This window comes from Pelodiscus sinensis, chromosome 7 (genome assembly GCF_052426305.1).
Source record: "Pelodiscus sinensis isolate ZL-2025 chromosome 7, ASM5242630v1, whole genome shotgun sequence".
In the NCBI taxonomy this organism is placed as follows: Eukaryota; Metazoa; Chordata; order Testudines; family Trionychidae; genus Pelodiscus; species Pelodiscus sinensis.
The window spans coordinates 16,043,197-16,065,654 of NC_143058.1; the positions used below are offsets into that span (position 1 = coordinate 16,043,197).

At 38.5% G+C, this 22,458-nt stretch overlaps 1 protein-coding gene across 2 annotated transcripts in view; it reads right to left on the reverse strand.

Moving 5' to 3' along the window:
• Positions 1–22,458, reverse strand: part of DPP10 (dipeptidyl peptidase like 10) — a 468,324-nt gene that overhangs the window by 25,629 nt on the left and 420,237 nt on the right. For both annotated transcript variants that reach the window (XM_075933252.2, XM_075933251.2), the window contains 9 exons: positions 21,751–21,874; positions 18,584–18,622; positions 14,815–14,922; positions 10,571–10,662; positions 7,255–7,302; positions 6,120–6,241; positions 2,953–3,000; positions 376–474; positions 196–265 (listed from right to left, as the gene is read on the reverse strand). In XM_075933252.2, the coding sequence (XP_075789367.1) occupies positions 196–265; positions 376–474; positions 2,953–3,000; positions 6,120–6,241; positions 7,255–7,302; positions 10,571–10,662; positions 14,815–14,922; positions 18,584–18,622; positions 21,751–21,874 (750 nt within the window). The remainder of the gene's footprint in view (positions 1–195; positions 266–375; positions 475–2,952; positions 3,001–6,119; positions 6,242–7,254; positions 7,303–10,570; positions 10,663–14,814; positions 14,923–18,583; positions 18,623–21,750; positions 21,875–22,458) is intronic.

The following is a 22,458-nucleotide window of genomic DNA, read 5'->3' on the forward strand; positions in this document are numbered from 1 at the left end:
GACAGAAAACAGCATCTTCCTGATAACAAAGCTTTTGGGATTATCAACTCAAAAGTTATGTCATAAGGAAAGTGATATTTTCCCTCCACTTACCCCCAATGTATATTTTACAACTGAAAACAGAGAAACACATCTTCTCTTTATATGCCCATTTACCTACTTTTATTATTTTATTGACCCTAAATAGATACTTACATTATTAACAGAACAGCATACTGGTTTCGATCTGTGAAATCCTTTGGAAATGACAACTGCAGAGGAAGTTCTTTAAGAAAAAAGCAAACCATTAAAGGCTGGTATTTACACAGATTGAAAATAGTAGATATGAAGAAAGTGGTTATTTTCTGTGTTAAAGGAACATTTTACTAAAATTACCATAGTCCTCAATGTGAAGCATTTTAATTTCTGTTTGGAAAATCTTTTTCTTTAAAATAGCTTCTTTCAACACAGCATTGTTTTCCAATATGTAAAATTCTGTAGGAAAAAAAACCAGGATGAATCAGGGTGGAAGATACAATGAATCACCATAAAAGAAAGAAATCAAGGTACCAATACTTAAAGGGAAAGAGACCAGAATGCAATGTTAAACATTTTTATAGTTTCTTTCTTTAAACACCTACTTTGCAATTCAAATGCCAGACTACCAGCTTAATTCACAAGGTATTATGGGGTATTATGATTTTCCAGTCTCTTTCTGGATTCAACAAGTTTTGCCTTCATTAAACATCAAGGTTAAAATTTTCCTTGTGGTTTGTGGCTAGGAAGGAAGAGCAATACCCAGCCTCATACCTTCACTATCCACTCCATTTCAGACCCAGGTTTAATGCAGATATTAGCATATCTGATACACCCAGGGAGTTTGGGTGGATGTACGATGATGAGAAATGCTGTGTATCCAAGAAGGCAGGTATACAATTCCTGTCAAAATGGATGTCTGACAGTAGGCAGTGAGAGAAGACTTAGAGATTATATAATGTTCCTGTCACCAGCAGGATTAAGGAGCATGGCCTCCTTAGTATCTGTCTATCCAGTGCAAGAAAATTACCCAGAACACCCTTACTTGGTCACTACCTCTGTGTATGCCTTCCTCTCCTACATTTTAGTGCGGAGTCATGGCACAATTTGGATTCAAAGCTGAAGCCAGATTTGAAACAACTCTTTTGCATTTGGATGAAAGATTCTATTGCTCTTTTTTACTCTCCAATCTCGTTCCCTTCATGTGAATTTTTGAAATCATACATCTAATTTAGGGCAACAAGGGATAATCTAACTGAATGTTAATTCTGGGCAGTCAACCAAAATGTTATAATTATAGTGTTAGGCTATAATAATTGGAAGTAATCTTTAATCACACTCTTACACTTTTATTAATAGAAGGGGTTTATCTAATCTTGCACTGAAACATTACAAATAAATTGCATCTCATTATTGTTTTTTTTATTGTTGTTGTTAATGGTAAACAATCTAGACCTACTGCCTTGTCTTTTTTCCATAATATTCCACATAAATCCTACTCATATTTATGCTTTAATTCTTCACAAATGGGAATTTTGGAAACAAATCACAAAGAGGTAAATTCTACTCCCATAAATATCTAGAAGTTCCACTGATGAAGTTAATGAATTTACCTTAAGTGATATACTTAGCCCCCTGGCCATTTTTAGGGTTTCTGCAGTATACAGTTTAACAACTATAATAACCAGTAATATTGAAAATATGAAGGAGAAAGGTCAGTATTTAGTTTTTCCTTAACTAAGGCCAGACCTACACTCATGAAGAAGATTGGCTTAAGATATGCAACTCCAGCTATATAAATAATATAGCTGGAGTTGACTTTAAGCTGAATTTCTCCGGCATCCCCAGTGGGAAGTCAACAGGAGAAACTTCTCTTGTTAACTTCCCTTACCCCTAACAACTGTGAGGAATACTGGAGTCGATGGGGGAACCCACAACATTTGATTTACTGGGTCTTTACTAGTCCCACTAAATCAAACTCTGCAGCATCAATCTTCACGGAAGTGGAGACATGCCCTTAAAATAGATTAGTATAGTTATCAACATGCTGTAAATCTATTATGTATTTGAAAAGTCTCATCAGTATGACACTTTGAAGATGTATAGCCAGATCCTCTGCTGTGGGTGAGATTTTCTTGGCCCAGACTAGGAGAGGGGCTTTAAGCCACCTTTGTAGCTCTGGGAATTTGAGAATAATTTTCGCTGGCTTGCACTGGCCTGTACCAGCAGCAGTTAGAGCATTCTGAGGCTGGTCTAATTAGTGCTGGGTGCCAGTGCTGTAGATTCCCAAAGTGAAGGGATGCTGTGTAGGACTGGAGAGTTAGCCAAACTGCTATCGTAGTTTTACACTGTCTGATATCTGTGGCTTCTTTGTATTGTCAGGGCAGCAAACCAGTCCATAATATAGGGCATAATTAGCAAACCGTGAAACATAGCAGTAACGGAGCCTCTCTCACAAGGAATCTACTCTTGGAATTCCTATTTAAAATGTCAGTGAATGCATGCTGGATTTGCACCAGCATATTAGAGCAGTACTTGGCTTATTGTAAGTAAAAATTGATGATCAGACCAGGGAGGTCTGTACTTTAATCAAAAATAATTGGATTATAACTTTAAAAACATTTTAAGACTCCAGAAAATATGACATAATAGAAACATAATTTACATAGTGAGAGAAAGGGATGAAGAACATCCTGGCACCTAATTAATTCAAGTGTAAATAGTAGATGAAAGATATGCATCTAGCATAACATGTATCTGAGAAATCCTGGGAATGTTCCAGTTACTTGACTAATTTTTTCTCTTATCACTCCCAGCCATGTTTATTGCTAGAATGTAATTAAGACAGGTTTATGGAAATGAATTGCGTATTTTTTTTTTACTTATGCTAAAACAAAGATTACAATAAGGGATTCTTGTGGAATGGTGCTTACTCACTTCCAGGGTTACTTGTACTGTGCACGCTAACAACTGGAACGCCTGGCCCTATTTTTGTAGTGGGAGAAAAGTACAAAAAATAATTAAAGTAGAAACTGTTTATGAGTTGTTCCAAACTTCAACAAATAGAAGAGACCTCAGTATTTGAAGGAAGGTGAACATGGAGATGACAATAATCACTTTGTGATCCAGACATACAAAAGTGTATTACAAATATCACAATATATGAAATAGTTCCATGATTAAGAAACACCTTTGGTATCCTATTTTTCTCACAGAAAAGGTATTATAGTTAAATGTCAGATTCACTGATTAAAGTGCTGTTTACTATATTGAGGTGGTGCCCATGGACAGAAAACAGCAGGGTCTGTAACCCATTTTAATAAATGTTGTATAAACACATAGGAAGACGTGAAACCAAATACTGTTGTCTGTTAGCCTAATGTGGAACTCAAGAAGCTTTAAATACTTAAATTACTCATAATCTTGAGTGGTATAACTCTCAGCAGAATCTGATCTACAGTCCTTTCTCTGAAGAGTTTGCAGACTAAGAAAACAGAGAGAGGACTAGTGGTGGGAAGGGGAAATGCTTTTAACCACTGCACATAGCATTTTTGTCTGAAAGATACATTTTGAAACAGGAAAGAGTAAAAAAAAAAAAATGCGAGGCGGCCTTGTGGTAAGGAATGGAATTCAGTAGATCTGTGTTCTTAGTTTTGCCTATGACTTCCTGTGGGACTTTGGGCAATTTATGTAAAAGCAAAGAGAAAAAACAAAACAAACTGGTGCTATTGATTAATCACAGATAACTCGTGTGATTAACTAAATAAATAATACTTTTTTAAAAAAGTAATTATGATTAATTGAAGTTTTATCACAATATTAAATTATAGAAAACCAATAAAATGTATTTAATATTTTGGATGTTTTCCCTACATTTTCAAATATATTTATTTAAATTGCAACACAGAAAGCAAGTGTAAAGTGTTCACTTTATATTTTATTACAAATACTTGCACTGTAAAAATGATAAACAAAAGAAATAGTATTTTTCAATTCACCTCATACAAGTAACAACATAATGATCACTTTATCATGAAGTTGCAACCTACAAATGCAGATTTTTTTGTTACGGAACTGCACTCAAAACCAAAATAATATACAACTTTCGAGCCTACAAGTCCACCCAGTCCTACTTCTTGTTTAGTCAGTCACAATAATAAACAAGTTTGTTTAAATTTATAGAACATAATGCGGCTAGCTTCTTACTTACAATGTCACCTGACAGTGAGAACAGGTGTTTATTTGCAGGGCACTTTTGTAGATGGTAGTGCAATTTATTTATGTTCCAAGTGCAATTGAATGTGTACTTAAATCTACAGTTGTAAGTTCAACTTTCATGATTCCATTACAGTACTTAATGGGGTGAAGTGAAACATACTATTTATTTTGTTGTTTTTTGTGAGCAAACAAGCGAGCAAGTCTGTCTGTCCAAGAACTCCTCCTAAAAGGGTATGATTTATGACCACCAAATTTGGTATGTGGCTACCTCTTATCATAACTTAAAGCAGGGAAAAGGTTTGGTTGGAGGGGGGCTGATATACATAGTACATTTGGGGATGTATAAAACAATACAGAAAAAAAACCCAGAATCAACAGACAGATGAAAGGGACTATCTGGGGGCATGCATCCCACATCTAGGACTACCTCAGCCATAGGCCTTCAATCCCTAAAGCAGGGGAGGGCTGCACCTTCCCCATCCCATTAATATGGAAACTGTGTTGGCTGTTCACTTTCATAAAGGAGTGAGGGGAAAGTATACAGTCTGCAACCTGGCTGAGGAGTGTTGTGGACAGACAAACCCAGACCTGTCCCAGCCAATGGACATGCATCCCTCCCCTGGCTTTGCCTGCTGTAGCCACAACAACCATGGAGAGGTGCTTCTCACCTGGCACCAACCTGCTGTGCTGAGACAGGGTTGGGGAAGTCCTCTCTTCCTGGAGCAGCCTGCATACTGAACCCCTCATCCCCAGTCCCACCCCAGAGCTATGATTTAAATGAAGGAAAACAAAAATCAGTTGAGTTAAGAAATTTCAGGTAAAGCTTCTGGTCTAAAATGAATATAAAGTGAGCATTGTGCACATAGGGTATGGTTACACTTGCATCCTAGTTCGAACCTAGGGATGCAAATGCAGGCATTCGAAATAGTCAATGAAGCGGGGATTTAAATATCCCGCACTTCATTAGCAAGATCTCGCCGGTGCGCTAGTTTGAATCACAGCTGATTTGAACCAGGAAGTGAGCACCGGGACGCGTTAGTTTGAACCAAACCCCTTGGTTCGAACTAATGTTACTATTCATTTTTTGAGGAGTACACTTCCTGGTTCGAATCAGCTGTGATTTGAACTAGCGTGCCAGCGAGATCTTGCTAATGAAGTGTGGGATATTTAAATCCCCGCTTCATTGACTATTTCAAATGCCTGCATTTGCATCCCTAGTTTGAACTAGGGTGCAAGTGTAGATATACCCTGAGTGTTCTGTGTTGTAACTGCAATTACTATATTTGAAAAAGTAGGAAACATCCAAAACTATTTAAATAAATGGTATTCTATTATTGTTTAACAGTGTGATTAATCACAATTAATATTTTTAATTACATGTAATATTTTTAATTGCTGAATGGTCATAACAAACCCCCAAATGTTCTGAAAAAGTCTCGGTTTAGTTTTCATGTTATTAAAAATCAAGATTTTGATTTTTTCCATTTGAAATTACTTTATTTCAATTTTATTTAAGAATTACTAATTCTTTAAAAAAACACAATCAAAATATTTTTTGGAGCTGAAATGGTTTTTTAAAACTTTTCAGTTTTTTAAAAAATTAGAAAAAAATCCATTTGGATTAACCTAAGTTTCCTGGTTCTGCAAGTGAACTAAATACATCTGTTTTTGCATCACTCAGATACTACAGCAATGAACTCCACAGAAAAGTTTATAAACGAAAGCAAGGAAATTCTGTCAGGGTACCAGCTAACTCCAGTTCTAGCAGAGGAAACCTGTGTCTGCATGTATCTAGCAAACCTCTACTTAGATGAAGATAGGATTATATTATTTTCACAAATAAGGCACTATTGTAAACAGTATTTTGAACAATACATTTTACTTACCTTTGCAATGTAGTAAAAAATACTTGTTCATAGGACTAAACTTTGCACTGAAGTATGTGCATTGATCTTTCATGAAGTTGCATGAAAGACACTGGCGGTTCAGTAGTCCAACTGTTGATACACTGAGAACAAAATTAGTTGCAAACGTCAGAAGAGTTTTATTTTGTAATATAGCAAATTCATTAAGTGATGTCATAGGCCCACCAAACAATCATTAAATATCTTTCTGATCTCCATTCTTCTGCTGGATATGACATGTTTTTAGTTGCTCTATTAAGCTATAACCCTGCAAGCTTTTCTGTCAATGAGATCTTCTAAACCTGCATGAAGCATCTTACAGGACTGGGATCTTAATTATTAAAGGTAATAAGAATAAATGTCAGAAATTAATGAGAATTAGGTACAGACAGAATTGTAGGTTTTAGAACTGGGGTGCCTGCACAGGTGAGGCAGTTTGATCACAAAGTTTAGGATGAAAGTTGTAAATATCATTTTAGCCACATTAAGAAAGCTTTTTGTACAATACACCAGTCTAAAAAATACATGTGTATTACAACACTGCATTTGGAGTTTGCCTAATTTTTAATTGTATATTATATTTACATAAATATGATTGGCAATTGTTGAGCATAAAATAAATTCTCTTTAGTAATAAGCAGGCTGATTCTCTGCTCCTTGCAATTTCTGCTGTCATTTATCTCCATGCAAAAGTGTGTATAAAATCCTGTCACTCAGATTTGGTAATAATGATCATGAAAAAGAAAGGGAAACCTTTTGGGGATTTTTTTTTAAACCTCGCACTTCTCAGTTTGATCTCAGTATCTAAAGTACTGACATTTCACTGCATGCTTCAAATGGCAAAAATTTCAACCAGTTCTCTGGTTAAATAGAAAAAAGGTGAAATATTTTAAAATATTGTTAATTTTTCTGTGTATTGTTTATATTTCATATTACATAAAATGCACTTTAAACAATTATAATTTTGCTTGGCAGCAGTCTATACCTACTCTGCACTCATTTCACTCAAATGCAGATGACTAAAGCTGCAAAAGCACCAGGTCAGGCACATAGAATTTTTCTAGTTTATAGTACATGTTTTAGGGCTATTGTAAATTTTCCTTGGAGTATTACTTACCTATGCAGCTGTCTTCCTCTTGGGGAATCTTCAGTGCTTAAAAAATAACTGTCCAAGAAAAGCACATAAAATTAAACTCACATCATAAAAGTAAACTCACATCTGAAATTGAAATTTTCAATATGGCGCCAAGACCCATGCAAAGCCAATATGCAACAGTTGGGTGAAATTTCTTGGACATTTTTTGTGAAATGTTTTGAAAGCACATGTTGTTTCTACCGAATTATTTTAGTAAAAAAAAAAAAAAGAAAAAGTCAAAATATTTCAGTTTTTTAGTTCAAAATTACTTTTTGTTTCAAATGTTCCATTTTTCTGAATTTTCAGTGAACTCAAATATTCCATTATTCACCAGCTCAGATTACACATGTGCAGAAAGCTTTAAACAACTACACTGATATATGTTTTCATATCAAAACAATGCTGAAAGCATGGGGGCACATTACAGCTGCTTTTGTGTATCATGTATGCTCCGAAAAACAACTGGAGATAGCTTCTTTTCTTTTTAAAATCCATAGCAAGGTCTGTCTGAAACTGCATCCCTCAATAACCCTGGTGGAGACAAGGAAACTGATTCTAATTCTTATGCCAGCTCCACCACTACTCAAACTCCATTGACTTCAGTGGAGATCAGAATCAGGCTATGTCTAGACTACGCGGTTTTTCCTGGATAGCAGAGGTATCCTGGAAATACTCTGCCATGTCCAGGGAATGCATCTGCTCTTCTGCTTTTTTGGCTCAGTGTAGACAGGCCAAATTTTGGAAAAGCCTCTTCTGAAAAAAAAATCAGAAAAAGGTACGCAAATTGTGGAGTGCAATTTGCGTACCTTTTTCCAATAAAGCCCCATAGTGTAGACATAGCCTCAGCCATGTTAGATGTATTTCTGCCTAGGGTGTCCATATTTCCCTATGTTGTTTCCCTATGGGACACCAGCTAAAATTACTCATATTCAGGTGAGTTTAGCAGTGATCAGTACAAATGTTCAAATTAACATCTAGTTGACTGATACCCCATTAAAAAAAGAAATACGGCATAGTTGGATTATTATTATTTAATTTTTTATCTTTAAGGCTTTAGGACTCACACAGGGAGGCATGACATGCACACACATTCCCATAAACCAACTGACCTAGCCCTCCCAGCCTGGCTCTCTCCACTTTTCATGCCTAGCTGGGCCCCTGGGATAGACCCTCCCCATCACCTGGTACCTGGTGCAACGTCTTCCTGATGCAACACATGAGTGGAGAACATGCAAGGTCGCATTCCTTCCTCCCAGATTTCTGTCAAGGTTCACACCATAAAGTGGCCACTAGCAACCTGTTGGCTCTGTGTGGCAGGTCAGAGATGGGAGCTGCTTCCAGCTGTAGGAAGGGAAGGGGAGGGATAACCTAGCCCATGTCTTTGCAGAGCTCATCTCTTCTTTTTTCTCTCCTCCTGTCCCCTGCCCCATGGCTGGAAGCAGCTGGCTGACCACACAATGTTGCAAGTCAAGTAATACCCCACTCCCGACTACCGCTGGCCATGAACATGACTTAGTCATCTCTGCACTCCCCTTTACAGCGCAGACAGGAAGGGGTTAAGCCATAAGGATGGAGTGTGCAACAGGGCCCAGGGATCCCAAGGACAGGGGCTTTAGCAAACCTAGCCAAACAGGTGGCTCAGCAGGGGAAGTTGCCTAGAGGATGGAGCAGTCCCACATTCCCTGGGAGTAGGACCTAGGGTGGATGGTGAAGAGGTTGTTAACCTCCTGCCCTGGAAACTACTGTGGAGCCTGCAGGGTTGGGGCAGGAACAGTCTAGAAACTCATTCCCTCCGGCCGCTCCCGAACTTAGCTAAGGGGCAGAGAGGCTTCTCCACGCCATTGCTGTGCAGGGCATTGGCACAGGCAGGGCTCAGCTCTCCCTGGCTTGTGCCCTGGGGCAGAGGATCTTGGGCTTTCTCGGGCCACAGAGGCAGTGGGGGGAAGGAAGGAGCCTACTGAGTAGGCTGTTGGTCAACTTAATATTCTGACCAGAGCCAGGTTCTCTGCACAGCACCAGGTGGACGCACCTCACTGGAGGGGATATGGAAGAGCAGCAAGGCTGGAGGGGATGAAGGGGCAAAGCAGAGAGATGACAGCAAAAGAGGTAGCATGTAAAAGGCTAATGGGTGGGAGACAGAGAAGACACACAGCTGGTCTCCGCCAGGTGCCTGCCTGCACTCACCAGCCACTGCAGTGCACAACATGTAGCCAGTACTGGTCAGAAATAGGATTGGGGCAGAGCCCTGCTGCTGAGAGCCCTCATGCAGTAGTAGCTGTGCTGACAGACCAGCAGGGGAAGTGGGAGCAGCAGCATGTGCTGCATCTTTGCCCTGCTACCATCCATGCACACTATTCCACATCATTGACCAATGGATCCCCCATTCACTGCTGCTGGGTGAGCAGCTGGCAATCCGACCAGCAGCGGGACCTACCAATACTTTTGAGGAGAATGGGAAAGACAGAAAATATGGGATAATTTGCTTGTTTTCAAGAAAAAGTCAGGACTCTTGCAGGACGACTTGAATATGGAACTGTCCCTTTAAAAATGGGACGTCTCATAATCCTATTGCTGCCTTAATAGATATAAATAAGGCCTGATCTAAAGCACACTGTAGTCAGATAGACTGGTTCCATTGACTGATGTGTTTGGTAACAAGCCCATTCTGTTTCCAGTCACTGATATTCAGTGAGTGTTCTTCAATCCTTGTTTAGGAACCTTAAAACCAAACCAGAGAACATTGTAATCAGGTTTCAATAATAAATTGGTTGAAACTCTGTGATTTTGGCTGAGTTCTCCTCTATTTCCTAACATGAGCTTTTGTATCTATTTGAACAAAGACTATCAAAGTGAAGTTTGCAAGGTTGCAATGCCCACCCATTGAAACCAAAGGAAAGGTTTGTAAAACCCATGTGAACTCAGACCTCTGAGTTTTACCAACTCTAATAATTTTGCCAGGCTTTCCACCCTCTCCCTCAGATTCCAGGGGAGAGGAAGGAGAAATGTAAAGATAATTGTCTCCATCCTGTAGTTTAATTCCTTTTATTTAATCAACAGAGCGAGTCAGTAGTTGGCCCAGAATATCTCTATTAGTTATTCAAGAAAGATACTTTGCTTTGTTTGACTATGACAGATCAAATGTATGAAACTGCTCTTTGTACTATGGTTATAATTTATGGCACTGCTCACAAATGAAAAAAAGATTGTTACTTAATTTGTATACACACTGCTTTAGGAAAATGGATTCTATCTCAATATTTCACAGATGTTTTACCTCAACAAAGAAAATAATACTCACATCTTTTGAGTATCTTCATCATACGCCAGGATTTTGATAACTTCCCAATTTCCTGATGTCAGGTGTCTCACATTGATTTGCTCAGTTTTAGCCTGCAGAGAAATGGTAAGTACTGACTTTCATCTTAGCCCTTCTGTTTTTCTTCACCTAACAGGACTGTTAGCACATATCATTACTGATTTACAGCTTTTTAATTTTTTAAGGTACAACAAAACTTACTTAAATCACAAAACCAACATGCACTGAACAGCGCTGATTGACCCTTATCTCAAGCAATGTATTAATTTTTCAAAAGGTAGTAAAATTATGTCGGTTTCCATTGCAATATTTTTGCAATTACCTATACACAACAATAGAGATTCTATATTTTATCTAATTTGGCATATCTTTAATTTTGGTGCACGTTTTATATCTGTTAGAGGCTATCAAAATAAATGCTGAAATTTTCACTATATTAAAAAAAAAATCTTTAAATTAACATGTAAGTCCTGGTCTACACTAGGGCCGTAGCCCGAAATTAGCCCAGCAAGATCAATCTTGTAAGCGATACATCCGCTTTACTAAGCCCGGTATACAGGGTAATGGAATTAGAAAGCACAGGGAATAACACTATTCTCAAACTTTACAGGGAATAACACTATTCTCAAACTTGTACGTCTGAAATAACATTAGTGTGGACGTTCCAGTGCCACTAATTTGAACTAATTGGCCTCTAGCAGGCCTCCTGCAGCTCCTCAGAGTGCTTCCTGGGGCTCTGAGTTCAAGGTATTTTGTCCACATTAATGGATCCTGCCTTGGACTACATTCGATTCTTCCCTGTAGTGACAACACGGAGTTTCATATTTGTTGACCTTAGTGAATTCGAAATAGACTTCAAGTCTAAACTCATTGTTTTTCTTCTTGAAATGAGAATAAAGGTGCAAAAGGTCAAAGGAGAGCTGAAGACCAAGGGCCAGATCCTTAGACAGACAAAAGTGCAGCAATTTACACAAGCTGAGGTTTTGACCCAAAGCTGCAGTGAGCTAAATAAATAAATATCATTCATACTTCTTGAAGATTTATTTTTCCTTTACTTGCTGGATTGGCACAAAGAGGTTTATCTTGACCCTATGCATTCAAAATGCTCTATGAACATTACCGTACATTGTGAGCAATAGCTGACTAGTGGTATGCTTGTACAGTGCATAATGGACCCTGACACGGTCTAGGCCTCTAGGCATTAATACAATACAAATACACAACACCAACAATACCACACCATCCTGTGAGGTATGACGGTAATTAAATGGTTTTATCCCCTTAGGCTGTGTCTAGACTGCAGGGTTTTTTCGAAAAAAGTAGCCTTTTTTCGAAAAAATTTCACCTGCGTCTAGACTACAGCCGCGATCTTTTGAAATTAAATTGAAAGAACACAGCTTTTCTTTCAACGGCGGTACTCCTCATTTCACGAGGAAGAACGCCTTTTTTCGAAAGTGCTCTTTCGAAAAAAGGCGTTCTTGAATGCAAACAGGGCTTTTTCGAAAGTACTGATTGCAGTCTAGACGTTCTTTTTCGAAAGAGGCTTTTTCAAAAGTATATTTCGAAAAAGCCTCTTTCGAAAGAGGCTTGCAGTCTAGACGTAGCCTTTGTTACTATGATATGAGTCAAGGTAGAGCTGAACATGGTTCCTAGAATCCACCTATGTTATTTGCCATTTAAACTAACAGATCCTAAATTTCTAGCCATTACAAATAGCGTCTTGGCCATTGACAAAGCAGAAAAGACTGCTCAGGAAAGAACTGTATGGCAAATGTAAGGTATTACAGTAGTTCATAGAAGCTCAATTGAGGTTAGGGCCACATTGCATTAAGTAGTGCACTTATCTATATTAAGAAATGTTCCATTTCAATGGGGCATTGGTATTAGAGATGAAAAAATATCTTAGATGGTAAGTATCTTGCTTAGATGGTAGCAATTTATAATGAAGTTTCATCTGTGGCAGCAAGGAAGGGAATTTTTAAATACTGAAAATTACAGATACCAAATAGGCTGTGGTTTATGTGGCTGATAAGTTTTAAACAAAATAGCTATTTTTCAAGATTTTAGCTGTAATGCATAATTTATTATGCTTCCTGGCAATTTTTGCTCCAAACCATTTAAGTTCTCACACTGTGGAAAAAGTAAGACCCCATGTATCTTTATTTGGGGAAAAAACTAATTAAGACTCTCCAATAGATATAACACTTCTGGTTTAGTTAATTTTTTAATTAATTTATTTTAAGCCTGATATAAACATAATACAGATTGAGCACTTTACATTCAAAGAGTAAATACATTGTGAGAGGATTACATATTTTTTTAAAACAGTACCCAAGAGAGATTAAATCAGATTCCTTTGATAATCTGATTTGGTTATGTAATATCAGCTCTAAAATTTAGCATTAATAAGATTCATTTAAAATGTACTAAGCAAAACCATCATATCTCACTAGTTGTGCTTCATTTGGATAATGAAACCCCAATGATTAATTGAAACAGAAGTGAATTGATCATTAAAGTTTAATTCTATGTTATTAGACTTTTATGTTGAAGGTAGTAAAATGCCTTTACCTCTCCTGGGTCTACCATGTTTATTTCTGCTTAACACATTCAGTAAAAGGTCTTAAGTGGGCAATTATACATAAAATGTCATTGTTTACTCCAAGTGTTCATAGTGGATTTTGGGTTTCACAATACTGGATACCAACAACCTAGGTATCCAAATTCTACCTAAGTAACTGTTATGCTTCTGTGGGTCTCACAAACTGTGACAAATACTTGAAGTGACAAAAGTCTATGCAAAATGCTTAATATACTTTTTATGTTTCCATGTTTGCTTTAGAAATAATGGACACTCAGATTAATGCAGTGTGCAATGCAAGCCATATAAACACATTTCCTATCCTTTATTGCCCCATACGAGCCCCATTACCATACAGAGTGTTGCTTACTGATGAATAATGGTCAGTAAGTTTCCTCGTACATATGTAGATAAAAAGCAAACGAACTCTAGGGAGCAGCTCTACACTAAAAAAACCAGATTCATCACTGGAGTAAAGTAGTATAATTCCACTGGAGTTGGAGTTAGACGTATTCATATTAGTGGTGAATTTGGCTCAAACACTCAGATGTCTTTGCCACTTTGCAGTTGTATATATTCCTGTACCATATTCTGCTGAATGGGGATGGAACATTAAGCATTTAAACACATGCTTATCTTTAAGGATATGTTTAAGTCCTATTGAAGTCAGTCCTTAAAGTTAAGCATAAATTCTTAAATTCTTTCTCAAACAAAAATGGATTTAAGCATATGCTTTTATGCTTTATTGAACTAAGGCCTATGTTTACTCAAAACTTTGGTCATGTCTAATGAAATAGCCTACAAGTTCATGTCAAACCTTTTATCATCTCTAACGTGTCATGTGATATTACAAGACCTTTTCCCTACATTTTGTTATTGCAAATATTTTTGATGCTACACAGCATCATATAATGGGAAAGACACGTAACTAGAACTTTCTCGATTGTTATATTAGTGTGATATTCTATGATTTTCATGCACATCACTGGTTTACTGGAAATGGAGGTTTACACATATACTTATGTTTCCCATTTTAAAATCTTAGAGGCAGATTAAGGTGTAACTTCTCTCTTCTTTTTTCACACAGCATTGTGAACATGCTTCATGCTGAGATCAACATGAACATTATCATAAAGAAGTATGTCTGGGATATGATCACTTGTCTCCTGGTGTCTTATTGAGATCAACTGAGGTACCTGAAATAACAGCCCCCAGATTTGTTTTGGAACTGGAAGACTTCTCAGCCCTAGAACTTAGGTTCTGAATCTCAAAGGGTTTGGGGGGCCTCACTCCACTGGAATCCAATTGAAATTGTGTGTAAAGAATCTCATAAAAGAAAAGAGAATGATTGCCAAGTGCTGTGTGAGTGCTTGGTGCTGATTGATCTACTGAGCATCTTTGTCATCAGCCTATGGAGATGCCATACTTATTCCAGACTATATGATGCTGCAAATGTCCTACAGAAGAATTATGGTCATGACAGAGAAAGGCCCATCCCCATTATATACACATGGACATTCTCAAGTTCTGCTTAGGGCAAGCTTTTGTTTGCGTAAAACATCTCAAGGAATATCCCATACCAATATGCCTGGAGGACTATACAATCACTCCCCAAAAATATGAATTGAAGGGGAAAAAAGCTTACCGGAACAATAAGCATGGCTATATGGTGGAATTCTCCCCGACCACCTTGTTTCACTGGGACTATCATAAAGATCTTACTTCCATCTTTGGAGAAAACTGGCTCCTCGTTCTATAAATACAAAATTGTGTCAGTTGTCTCAAAGTGTGCACTACACTCTCCATCAAATAATAAGCTAGGATATTTGCTTACACAGAAATTAAAGAGATGTCCTTCAATTTTGAGAATAACTACGTCAATATTCTATGTTAAAAATAGTGGAACTAAAAAGGCTAAACCTCAAAGGGTTCTGAGATATGGTTCAATTAGCAGCTAATATGGTCAGACACTTTTTCAAAACTCTTTTGCCTGACTATTTGGTCTGGAAACCTCAGAAAACTGACTCTTTCGTATAATTTCTGGTATTGTCCTAGTTTGCTAATGTTGGATATACTAGCGAGTTTCCTTTTCAGGCTCATGCATAATGAAACAAGTTTTATTAATAATGATGACAAATATTGTCTATTTCCTCAATTCAGCAATGCAAACTTGGCTTTAACAGGACTTAAGCCATAGCTTTTGAGATTGCGTGGACATAAACACATGATTAGAAAGGCAAAGGCACAAAACGAGTCTGGGGATGTGAGGGTATGAGGAGCTCAGGACAGGGAGTTCAGGTGTATGATGGAATCAAGGTTGATGTGTGAGGGCACACAGGAGTGTTACGATGCTGTAACCAGATGGAGGCTGGGCCCAAAATTGGGGGCTTCATTTTTAAATAAAGTAAAATATTATGTCCAACCTAAAAGGTTTCAACATGTCTTGATTTATGGCAGGAGTGGGGAACCTTTTTTGGATCAGGGGCCACTGACCCACAGAAAAATCAGTCAGGGACCATACAAGTGAGAAGCAACAAACAAACAAACAAACAAAAATTAAAGGGCCTCAGTCCAGATTTACTCTTCTGTGGTTCTAAGGTTGTGTGGACCCCGCTACCCTCCAGGTTGGGGCCAAAAATGAGGCATTTAGTCTGTGGGACAGAGTGCAGGATCTGAGCAGGATGTGGGCTGTAAGAGGGGGTAAGGGTGCAATGTCTGGCCAGGGGGAAAGCTGCTTGGACAGGGGGCAGGAGAGGACTAGGAGCTGGATGCCTGGCTAGGTGGTGTCTGGCCAGGGGGCAGAGGGGATTTTGGGCAGGGGGAATGTTGGCCAGAGAGCTGGAGGCAAGGGGAGTCTGGCCTGGGGACAGGGTTGTCTGGCCAAGGAGCAGAGGGCTGGGGGGATTTTGGCCAGGGGACTGGGGGAATCTTGGCCAGGGAGCTGGGGGCATCGGGGATTTGGGGCAGTGGGACACTGACTGGCTAGTGGATGGGGGGATTTTAGCTGGGGTTGGAGGGGATGTGGATCAGAGGGCAGGGGGTGTCTGGCCGGAGGCAGAAGATTCTGGCCAGCAGGCTGGGGGCAAGGGTATCTAGCTAGGAGCAGGGGGTGTCTGGCCAGGGGGCTGAGGGCAGGTTGTCTGGCCGTGTGTGTGTGTGAAGATATGGGCATGGCGTTGGAGGTACTTACTTGTTTTCATGCTGTGTGGTAGGCATTGTGTAACACACTTCCCCCTGCTCTCATTTCCCAGAAGCCTCTGGGAAGAGTTGGCAGGAGAGGCTGAAGGAAGTGTGTCCCGAGGGAAAGAAATGTCAATACACAGGGAGTCATCTTTGGTTCCTGGTTTCCCCCTTGTCGGGGGGAGAGGGGAGGAAAATGCTGTCACACTGAGCCATGTTTAGCTCTGTTTATTCCCTGCATGCCAGATCCTGTGAAGAGCCTCAGGGCTTTCTCTCCCCACCCCTCCCTGCAAGAATCTGCACTAGTGTTCGAGTCTAGCGGGAGCCATAAGGCTGTAGTACCAGCGTGGGCTCCCTGCTGTGGGGTTAGAAAGCAGGGGCTGAGCTGAGGCTCCAGAAGAGCCACATCTGGCTCCCTAGAGAGCCATATTTGGCTTGCGAGCCATAGGTTGCCAATCCCTGGCTTAGACAGTACTCTTGTTAAGTCTGCAGATGATACCAAGCTGGGAGGGGATGCAAGTGCTTTGGAGGATAGGGTCATAATTCAAAATGATCTGGACAAACTAAAGAAACGGTCTGAAGTAAATAGATGATGTTTAATAAGAAAAAATGCGAAGTGCTCCATTTAGCAAGGAACAATCAGTTTCATACGTACAAAATGGGAAGCGATGATCTAAGAAAGAATACTGCAGAAAGGGATCAACGTTTCACAATGGACCACAAGCTAAATATGAATCAGCAATGTGGCACTGTGGCAAAAAAAGCAAACATGATTCTGGGCTGCATTAACAGGACTGTTGGGAGCAAGAGACGAGAAGTCATTCTTCCTTTCTACTCTGCACTGATTAGGCCTCAGTTGAGGTATTGTGTTCAGTTCTGGTCACCACATTTCAAGAGAGATGTGGAGAAATTGGAGAGCATCCAGAAGAGAGCAACAAAAATGATTAAAGGTCTAGAAAACATGATCTATGGGAAGACTGAAAGAATTGGGCTTTGTTTAGTTTAGAAAAGAGAAGAGTGAGGGGACATGATAGCAGCTTTCAAGTGTCTAAAAGGGTATTAAAAGAAGGAGGCGGGGGGGGGGGGGAATTGTTCTCCTTGGCCTCTGAGGATAGGATAAGAAGCAATGGGCTTAAACTGCAGCAAGTCAGGTTTAGATTGGTCATTAGGAAAAACTTCCTAACTGTCGGAGTGGTTTAATAATGGAATAAATTGTCTATGGAGGTTGTAGAATCTCCATCACTGGAGATATTTAAAAGAAGGTTGGATAGACATCTGTCAGGCATGATCTAGACAGTGCTTGGTCCTGCTGTGAATGGATTTTGATGCTCCCTCGAGATCCCTTCCAGTTCTAGTATTCTATGATTCTATGTAATTGCCTTGATGAATCCATGCACTGTCATTACTATTGAACTGTGTAAGTAACTTTGCTTGTTATAGCGACAAGGAGTCCTGTGGCACCTTATAGACTAACAGAATTATTGGAGCATAAGCTTTTGAGTGCAAAGACCCACTTCGTCAGAAGCAAGTAGTAAGTGGGTCTTTGCCCATGAAAGTTTATGCTCCAATACTTCTGTTAGCCCATAAGGTGCCACATGACTCCTTGTCACTTTTGCAGATCCAGACTAACCCGGCTACCCCTCTGATACTTTGCTTGTTATGCGTCTCCTAATCCAACACCATATGGAACTGTTAAAGGGACACTGTCTACCATAAAATCATAATTTGTAATGATTTTTTACACACAGCTTACAAAATGGAACCTGAAATGTGTTTTAAATAAATATGTTTCATCCACTTTTGCAATCTGTTGGATATTTTTATTTGATTCTGTGAGAGTTGAAACATTTTCTGATATTTTTGTTCTATCTATAGTTCATGTGCTTGAACTTTGTTATATTATTCTCAAGCATTCCTCTGGAGCTCTGCACAGTCTTGCTCCCTTCTACTCCTTTGCATCAATTTCAAACAGGAGAAAAGAATAACTAAAAACATTTTTATCTGAAAAGTCAGCAGATCTTACTCAATGAGCTCAGAGGTCAGATCTACTTTGGAAGAACACGTATGCTACATCGAATTTTTACAGTCATTTTTCGGATGTTAAATTAATATGGGGGTGTATTTTAACAAAATTTAATTTTACATTTTCTATTTTGTTAAAGAAAATAATCAAGCTAAAAGTAACAATGCAAACAGCTATCCATTATGCATTTCAGACATCATTCATACAATACCTGTTTAGAAAGCCACACTTCTGATGTAATCTCATATTTCTAAAAGAGAAGAATTGTTTATAAAATATTTAGAGACCAAAAAAATCTTACATTAATCAAAAAGACTCGTTATATTTAATGTTTGTGTCTATGTTACAGAGCTTTAGTCTTTCCATTGACATCATCCCTAAATACGTACGAATGTTTAAAGTTAACAGATGATCATTTAATCATAAATGCAGCTACCTTTCTGAATTTCCAGGGTAACTAGGAACAAAAGATCTTTTAAAACACTTCTTATTAGATATCATCATGAAGCTTTGAACAGACAGTAGTATTTCTTTTTTACCCTAGGCATCAACTGAAAACTGGAAATGTATATGACCTATGCAGCTATCACTAAATTTCTGTCATTTATTTCATGTGAACATGGTTTTCATAGGTCATAGTTTAGTTTCATAGGTTATAGTTTAATGAATACATCAAAATCTTAGTATCTACAATATCATGCTTCATATAGGGCCATTACCTCTCCACCATACCACATAATCACACACTCTATATATCTACTGGTAAAATAATACAGAACAGATTTGCTGCTGATATGAATGTCATAGTTCTATTGAAGTTATGACAAATGACACCAAGTGAGGGCCAACTCTTAGAAATATGGTCCAATCAACTGGAATTCAAGTGGCTATCATGGCTTAATAATTTGTTTTTGCATACATCATTTTGGAATTGCAAACAAATATTGATAAACTCTTGAGATGTTTACAAATGTTGTGCAGCCATTAGCATTAAACTATATGCTGTAAAATATTCTTGCGCTCACAATTTTTCATTTAAAATATAAAGACATGAAGTCAATGACTGAACTTTTCCTCCACCTAATGGGAGCTGTGACAAAATAAGAAATATCTGTGTTATTGTTTATGAATATTGTGCACAGCTCTGTGATTGGTTATGTGGGTTACTTGAAAAGGAGGTAGAGCAAAAGGAGATTATGAGAGGGGAAACCAAGAGGAACAAAACAATGACAAAGATAAAATGGTATCATGGTTGCCTAAGCCCCTATCTCAGTGTTTCTCAAAGTGGCCTGTGAAACCACTTAGAGAAACCTGCATGGCCGTTCCAGTGTGTTTATTTACCAACTCTATGGCCACGGCTCCATTGGCTGCAAATGGCGAACTGGAGTCAATGGGAGTTGCAAGTCTCTGTGGCTGCGGAGCTGATAAACAAACACACTGGAGCAGCCAGTTAGCAGGTTTCTCTTAAGTGGTTTTGCACATCACTTTGAGAAACATTGCTCTGTCCTAAACTGCTAAGTGTAAGAAAGGTTTAGTCTACTCCATTGGTTTCCAAAGTTGGGCCTCGGGCCTGCCTGGATCAGCTGCTGGTGGACCTGCTACGCTTTGTTTATCTAAGTGTCCATAGCCGTGAAGTCTCACAGCTGCCATTGGCCATGGTTTGCTGTTTCCAGCCAATGGGAGCTGCGAGGCTCTATGGCAACAGACATTTTCTTAGATGAACAAAGTATTGCGGACCCATGACCCAATTTTGAAAACCAGCGGTTTACACTACGTAGGTTTTAGCAATATGGCCATGATATTAAAAGTTAGGCAGTGTAAAAGCTGTTTGTTGGCACTTTTGCAGACAAAAAAGGTCCACCCCCATAAGTGACATTTGCTTTGTTGCCAGGAGAGCACTCCTGCCAACAAAGCACTGTTTACACTAGCCCTTGCTATGGCAAAGCTTTTTTCATTCAGTTTTTAAGCATCTGTGAATGACAAAAGCTTTGTTGCTCAATTGCCATGTAGACAAAGCCTAATACATTAAGTGCATGAGTCTTTTTGTTGTTTTAAATCCACTTCTCTCAGTGCTGTGAATCTTTTGCCAAATAAATCCTACTTTTAAGAAGAAGCTGCTTGTGTGTCACTATATTTTATTATTGCCCACAGGCTCTGGACTGGTAACCATTCAGTGAGCGACTGAATTGTGGGGTTTCACCCAAAGGAAAAGAGAAGGTGTGGATACTGAAAGGATTGCACGTGTGGGACTGAAATAGGTACCCAGGGACATGATAGGTGCAGACTGAATCTTTTATATGTTTGAGATGCACAGTTATGACAGCAATCAATATAAATGAAATAAATGTTTCTGAGAGGTGCTACAGAGCAGTTAGTGCAACACACAATATTCTTTTCTTTTTCTTTTCAGAGCTGTGTTATTATGGCTAAATTGTAGGTGAAAATAAATGGTGAAATATAATTTCAAAACTGGGCTCCTGCGGAAACATCACATTTTAGGAATGGCTGCTTGTACCTGGAGGAAATTTGGAAACAAAAATTATCTTCTCCACTAACTAAATGTTATGAACTTTAACTGCCTTTCACACACCTTTATGGCTCCTTGACATTCATCGGATGCAATCCCCTTTGAAGTGCAAGGAAGCTTCTCCAGCTCCATAGAAATATAATTTCAATAAAAAGGTGGTGTCCTGTGTCATTTTTAAGACTAACAAATTGTTTTTGGCATACACTTTCATCGATGGAACCCACCTTGTGAGATGCATGAAATGGATTTCAGCCCATGAAAGCCTATACCCAAATTAATTTGTTCGTCTTTAAGATGCTTTACACACAGACACCTTGTTTTTGCTGAAACGGACTAACACTGTTACTCCTCTGAAGTTTGTTACAATAAGAAACAGTGTTACCTTAACTGTAAAATATATTGGTTATGTAAGATGTGTCTCCAGGGTCTATTCTGCATTGTTTCTTTAAATCCATTCAAACCTTTAAAATACTAAGGTCTGGAGTGGAATTAAGTGAAGAAAAAGAACAGGGACTGGAGAGCTGAGAATACCTGAAAGGATAACTTTCGTCTCGGTATTAGCTACTTGTAAAACTCCTGATTTTCAGAGGTGCTGATCAACTAAAGTTAAATAATGAACACAGCATAGGAACTCTGAAAATTAGGTCTCTTGATTGCATTAAATCATTTCAACATAAAGATTGGAATTCTATCATTTCCCTTATCTCCATGTTATCTAATTGTATTCAGTTAATAATTACTGCATCAAAAGACATTCCAAAGACTGAATTCTGAGCAACCTTTTTTTTGGTCCTAGGATAAATATCAGGAATATAATATAGAAAAGAAAGAAACAAGGAAATCTGACTTACCTTGCTACAAGCCCCAGTTGTGGTCTCACAAACAGTAAGAATGGAAATGTTCTGTGGTCTGTTCAACCATCTCACCACAGTCTTGGTGTTGTTTACCCACTTCACCATAGTGATGTAGTATTCTCTGAGGTAAACATAATTTTTAAAATATAGTGTTCATATAAATTATATAGTGTTGTATAGCATTTTAAGTTATAGTTGTAAGTAGACCGAATCTGGGAAGCAAGGCCTGGACTGAGTAGCTCCGTGTGAAAATATCAGTATTGAGGGATGGAACTGGATATTCAAATGACATATATGGTCATGGATGCTTCAATTAGGAACAATGGATGTGGTGCGCTGATCTTCTGGGAAGTCTCTATTCTTTTATGAGTGATTGTACAATTTAAAGTAAGTTGTGAACCATATGCACTTTCAACAGCTTTTTTCCCCACATGATCATATGCAATAAACTATTCAATGAAGATTTAAATTCTATAAAATACAGATTATAAATATGTCAAATTCCTACCATATTTAAAATAGTTTCCCCAAAATATATGCTGTCTATTTTGATGCTGATCCAGCAAAGCACATAAACATGTGTTTCACTGTACGGATGTAAGATCTTTTATGAAAGGGAAGAGATTCATGATTAGAGAAAATAACTGAAAGTTTTGTGTTGGAAATGAATCAGGACTATACCATTGACTCATGGTCTGAATAAAA